We start from the raw sequence: 6111 nt of genomic DNA on the forward strand, positions 1-6111 counted from the left end.
TTGTCTCGGATTCTCCAGCATCTGCAGTTCCTACGATCTCCCTCTGTCGGAATGTCTTTTTCTGCATTCGTTGTTTGATGTCCGTTTAATTCCCTTTGCTATTTGATACTCTTACTGTCACTGTGTGTATGATCTAACATGAAATCTTTACCAACAAGCTGCAGTCAGTCACGTTCACGGAACAGCTGAAACGCATGGAGAGTGAAACGTTTATCACGAATTTATAATGAATTGCAATTGTAATAGCGTTCGGATTGCATTATTTGTTATTGCTCTGTAACTGCCTGTGACTTTAATCATCGTCATATAAATGCATCTCAGTCCCTCGCTCACAACCAGTTTCATATTTCCTGTAACTGCATTTGAGAAGAGCTAAAATGACGCAATGCATCAAGTAGTAAGTACGAGATAACAGTAGGCCAGGCAGCAGAAAAGTTGACTTTTCGGGTCAGGACCCTTTTTCTGAAAAAGTCAACTTTCCTGCTTCTCTGCTGCCTGGCCTGTTGTGTTCCTCGAGCTCCACATTGTGTTATCTCAACATCCTGGTAAATCTTTTCTGAAGCTCCTCCAGTGCAATAATATCCTTCCCTGACAGGGTGACCAGAACCTGATATAGTGCTTCAGTAAAAGTCTCAAAAATGTCCTGTATTCAAAAGGAGTGAGTAATGAAGCCAGGTGCCACGTGGTCTACAGCTGATGCAAACTTAAAAGAACTGTATACTTGACCCATTAGTTCTCTCTGTTCTGCAACACTATCCAAGGCCCTACTTGTATCTGTACAAGACCTGCTGCTCTGTTTTTCAAAAATGCAATGCCTCAGTACCTCCATCTGCCCGTCCTCAAGCCATTGACCCAATTGATCACGATCTGTTTGTAATCTTCAATAGCCATCTTCACTGTCCACTATGCCACTAATTTTGGTGACCTCTTCAAAATTACGACCCATGCCTTCTAAATTCTCATCTAAATCATTTATTTAAAAGATAAACAAAAGTGGACCCAACACAAGTTGGAGTGGAACACCACTCGTAACAGGCCTCCGGTCCAGAAAGCAACTGCCAAGCTGTCTCCATCTCCTGCCATCAAGCCAGTTTTGTATCCAATTTCCAGCCTCACCCCAAGTCCCATGTAATCTTACCCTATTATTTCATCTGCCATGAAGAACATTGTCAAAGACTTTGTGAAGGAGCTTACCCTCCTCATTCCCATGCTTTCCCCCCCAACCCCTCAAACCCTGGCTAGAAACAAATACTCAGGATGCAGACCAGATTCAGGCAAGTGGGAGATGTTTATTCAAGAAGAAACCAGTTAATGCAGGGAGAGGGCCAAAGGATCTTCCACAAATCTGTTCTCGATGTGAGAAAGCATTTTTCCCTTAATCTACAGCTCAGATCGGAAGAGAGATCAATGACACACTTTGATTTTGCAAGGAAGTACAGCATTTCTATACACTACATGTTACAATAATCAAATGTAAAGTAGTCACTGTCCTTCACCTTAATCCAGACACCTAACCCCATGGGGCACCGAATCAATCATGGTCATAGGAACAGCCTAGGTTCTCATTATCTCATGGTGTTTACTAGACATTGTCATCACTGGGCCTTGGGATCTTTCTATGCATCCTATTAATTCACATTCTGTAAGTTATTAGCTATACTCCTGGTCTGTCCTAGACTTTATCTCTAAGAGTTGTTTGAATCCTATTATTTGTGGTATTATGTGTGACCCCTTTCTAAAAGGATTGATTAAATTTGATATTTCCCACCATCCTGATATATATATGGCAGTTAGAGCTACATGATTAGCTCTAATCTTATAACAGTAATTAAGGTGTAAAGTTCTGCAGCTACTTTTACTGCCAGCACTTTGTCACTAATGAATTGGATCAATCTGTCTTGTTTACGATGTAAGATAAGGCATGTCCTAAAGCTGATTCACTTTCACATGGGTTTAAATGTGTTTTCCTCAACTGCTTGTATTATATTCTGGTCATATGTTGAAACCTACTTCTGTGATTATCAAAATAATTCTTTAAATAGAACCTTTTTTTCCTTAATACTATAGTTTAAAAAGCTAACTGCTATGAAATACCTTTAGCTGTTGTTCTTTTTTGTAGCTGTTTACGGAGTTAGTCTAAGCTAAGATTTAGACCCCTGATGCTATGTCTCCAGTGGAGCAACATCCTTTCATTGATGAGACTGGAGTCATTTATCCGTTCTTAGGCATCCTCTTATCAAAACTGTCTTGATGCTTCTTGGCCTGCTGTGTTCATCCAGCTCTACACCTTGTTGTCTCAGATGATGGGTTGCAGGGCCTTTCTACGACCTTGGGCAGATCTCTTCCAAGATATTAGTATGTTTCACTTTAAATGTTAGAGCAGACCGCCCCATTTTGTTTAGTCCTTGTGTGTCTTTGTTCAAACAGGGGCCGCTTTGTTGTATGCAGGTCACCCCTACACTTCACTAAAGTCCAAGGAAACAATATGTACCACTCTGCTCTCAATCATCTTGGTTACTACCTCAAAAAATTCAATCAATTTTGAGATATAATTTCCCTCACTCAAAACCATGCTGACTATCCCTAACCATTCTTTGAAAACCCCCACCTACCCCATACATATGAATCGTATCTTTTGGAATCACCTCCAACAATGTACCCACCACATAATTCAGACTCACAGGCCTATACTTACTAAGCTTCTCCTTATGTCCCTTCTTGAAAATAAAGGCACATCAGACTACCTCCAGTTATGCCGCACCTCACTAGAGTCATAGATGGTACAAACATTACTGCAAGGGTTTCTGTAACTTCCTTCTTAACTTCCTACAATATCCTCAATACAGTATATCAGATTCTGGACATTTATTCAACTCTATGCTTTCTAAGACCTCCAACGCTTCCTCTTCTGTAATATGAACAGTTTTCAAAATATCAATATTTATTTCCCAAGTTCTCTAGCTTCTATTTCTCTCCCCCAACAATTTTATTTGTGAAATATTTGTTTTCTATTCCTCCTGTCTTCTGAGTTTCAAAACTCAAATAGGTAGCCTTTGTATTAAGAGCTCGAGTCTTTCTCTCTAATCACTCGCTTGCTTTTAATGATCTTGCAGAATCTCTTTGGATTATCCTAAACTTTAACACCAAAGCTATCTTGAATGCCCTCTTTGCTTTCCTGATCTCTTCAGAATGCCCCTACACTCCATAGTGCTCCCTCACTATCAAATCAGTAACTCGCCCTGCCGTATTACCGATGAAAAGGTAATTTTTTTTTCCTCCTGTCTCTACACTCATTTGAACCCAGTCATCTCTATCTAATACGATTTCTTTTGTATTCCCAACAAGAACCTCAATATCTTTATTAATCCATTGTTCCTTTATCCTGCCAGCTTACCTTTTAGTCCAAGATGATCATATTAACTCTGAACTTTCATATGACACTTGTGAATGCCTACCACTTATCAGACATCCCCCTACCTGTGAACACTCTACTACCAATGGGTGGCACAGTGGTTAGCACTTCAGAGCACCAGGGACCCGGGTGTGATTCCAGCCTTGGGCGACTGTCTGTGTGAGAGTTTGCACATTCTCCCCATGTCTGCGTGGTTTTCCTCCAGGTGCTCTGGTTTCCTCCCACGGTGCAAAGATGTGCAGGGTCGGTGGATTGGCCAAGCTAAAATTGCCCATTGTGCCCAGGGATATTTAGGTTAGGTGGGTTAGATAGGGGAATGGGTCTGAGTGGGATGCTCTGCCCTATTACTGAAGTAAACATTATTTTTTTTTCCCCTGTCTCTACCAAGAATATTTACATGTCAAAGAAAATTTTCTTGAACACAATTAGCAAGTTCTTCACTGTCCAAACCTTGGACACTAGTGTAGTCCCACTCAACATTTGGAAAATTAAAATCACCTATTACAACATTATTATCCTTACTTCCGTCTGAGATGTCTCTACATATATGTTCGTCAATGTCCATCTGACTATTGTGGGGCCTATTAACACAATCTCATCAAGGTGATCATTCCTTCCCTTTTCCTAATTTCAACCCACATATTTTCACTGGACAATTGTGAAGAAATATCTTCAATAGTTGCAGCAGTTAGGTGTAAGATGGAATAAGGGAGGGAGACTTTAAAACTAATGAAAAGACGGTGTCCCTATCAATACATCGATCAGGAAGCACGTTCATGGAATCCAAACACAGCAGAAAGATTGATTGATCGAATCTGAACAAACGTTCCGAAGAGCATCTACCAAAGTAGGATTAATGAGCAATGGTTGAATTAGATGATTACGGTTCGACGTTGAGAATAGAAAAAAAAATATCAGATATTGAAAATGAGGTTGAACTGAATCTCTTGAGCAGTATAAAAAGAGTAGGTGCATTCTGAAGAGGGAGATCCGGAGGGCAAAGAGGGGATATGAGATAGCGGTAAGAATAATCCGAGGAGATTCGAAAAAAAAATCATTTAAAGCAACACAATAGCGAGAGCGAGAGAGAGAGAGAGAGAAGCCTCTTGTGAAATGAGGAAACAAATTGTGTGAACTACAGATTTTGTAATCTGAAAATCGAATCAAATCAACTCGTTAAGTACACTTGCATTCTTCTGTGTAAAACCGCCTTCGGATTTCTACATATTGGCGGGATTTTCAAATTTGTAAGAAAGCGTTTAACGATTTGGCGCCATTTTCCCCGCCCTCCTTCTCAGCCATGGTCACAGTTATCAGAAAAAAGAAACAGCAGATGCTGGAATCCAAGGTAAACAAACAGGAGGCTGAAAGTAGAGCTGGAGGAAAGGCCAAGGGAAGCAAAAAGCACAGAGGTTTTGTCGTGAATTTCTAATTTGCAGACAGGAATGCCGTACTTCAATTATTTTGTGACTTAAATCTCAATTTATAATTAAAATACGCTTCTTGAGTTTTAATTTAAATAACACAAATGTATCAGTCCTACGCACTTGTGTTTTTTTTCAGCCACATGCAGTTCCTGCAATTACAGCTGAATTAGCCCGGTGCAATAATAAGATATGGTTATATAACAACGAAACGCACATCATGCGTCAGTTCGGCTCTTTTTGGATAGTTTAGTGGCTCTGAAAAGAGCCGTTGGGTTTCTCGGGGTTAACCGACAGGGCCAGGTACGCTCCGTTTAGGCGCGCTCCCCGCGGATCCGGCGGGCCAGCTGGATGTCTTTGGGCATGATGGTGACTCGCTTGGCGTGGATGGCACACAAGTTGGTATCCTCAAACAGCCCCACCAGGTAAGCCTCGCTGGCCTCCTGCAGGGCCATCACGGCCGAGCTCTGGAACCGCAGGTCGGTCTTGAAGTCCTGAGCGATCTCCCGCACCAGGCGCTGGAAGGGCAGCTTGCGGATCAGCAGCTCGGTCGATTTCTGGTAGCGGCGGATCTCTCGCAAAGCTACCGTGCCGGGCCTGTAGCGATGAGGCTTTTTCACTCCGCCCGTGGCCGGCGCGCTCTTGCGGGCTGCTTTGGTCGCCAGCTGCTTGCGGGGAGCTTTTCCTCCGGTGGATTTACGCGCTGTCTGCTTGGTTCTAGCCATTCTCTTCAATTCTATGCAAAACACTTAGACGTTGCTGCTGTCAATGCTGAGCCTGCGGCGGTGCTGCCTATTTAAAGGAATTGAAGAGCCCGCCTTAGAGATGGGATTGGATACAGTCCCTTCCCTCAACCCAATGAGAAACAGCTGCGGAAGGTACAGGAAAGGCAATAAAATAGTTGTTGGCGTCTGATTGGTTAACTTCAAATGACAGTTTGTCAATTTCAAAAAGCCCGCCGATTTTACCCTCGCAATCCTGAAATTAAGTTAAATATTTAAATGCAAAATAAAGTCCAACGACGATAAAATCTGTACTTTGTGGGATTTCTTTTTAAACCTAACTTGCAGTTAACGCGGACAGGACGCGGGATCATTGCCTGATCTGCCCGTAACAGGTAGGAGGAAAGCGCGGGGTTTTAACACAGCCCAGACTTCTGAAGAAGGGTCTGGGCCCGAAACGTCAGCCTTCCTGCTCCTCTGATGCTGCTTGGCCTGCTGTGTTCATCCAGCTCCACACCTTGTTATCTCAAACTAATCAACCGGCCGTGTCACC

At 42.4% G+C, this 6111-nt stretch overlaps 1 protein-coding gene across 1 annotated transcript; it reads right to left on the reverse strand.

Annotated features, from left to right (window-relative positions):
- Positions 1 to 5005: 5005 nt before the first annotated feature.
- On the reverse strand, positions 5006 to 5586 carry LOC125482614 (histone H3). Its single transcript, XM_048594722.1, has one exon. The coding sequence runs from the start codon at positions 5559 to 5561 to the stop codon at positions 5151 to 5153; it is 411 nt and encodes a 136-aa protein (XP_048450679.1). The 5' UTR covers positions 5562 to 5586; the 3' UTR covers positions 5006 to 5150.
- Positions 5587 to 6111: the final 525 nt, after the last annotated feature.

This window comes from Rhincodon typus, unplaced genomic scaffold (genome assembly GCF_021869965.1).
Source record: "Rhincodon typus isolate 14 unplaced genomic scaffold, sRhiTyp1.1 hic_rhity00013609, whole genome shotgun sequence".
NCBI lineage: Eukaryota > Metazoa > Chordata > Chondrichthyes > Orectolobiformes > Rhincodontidae > Rhincodon > Rhincodon typus.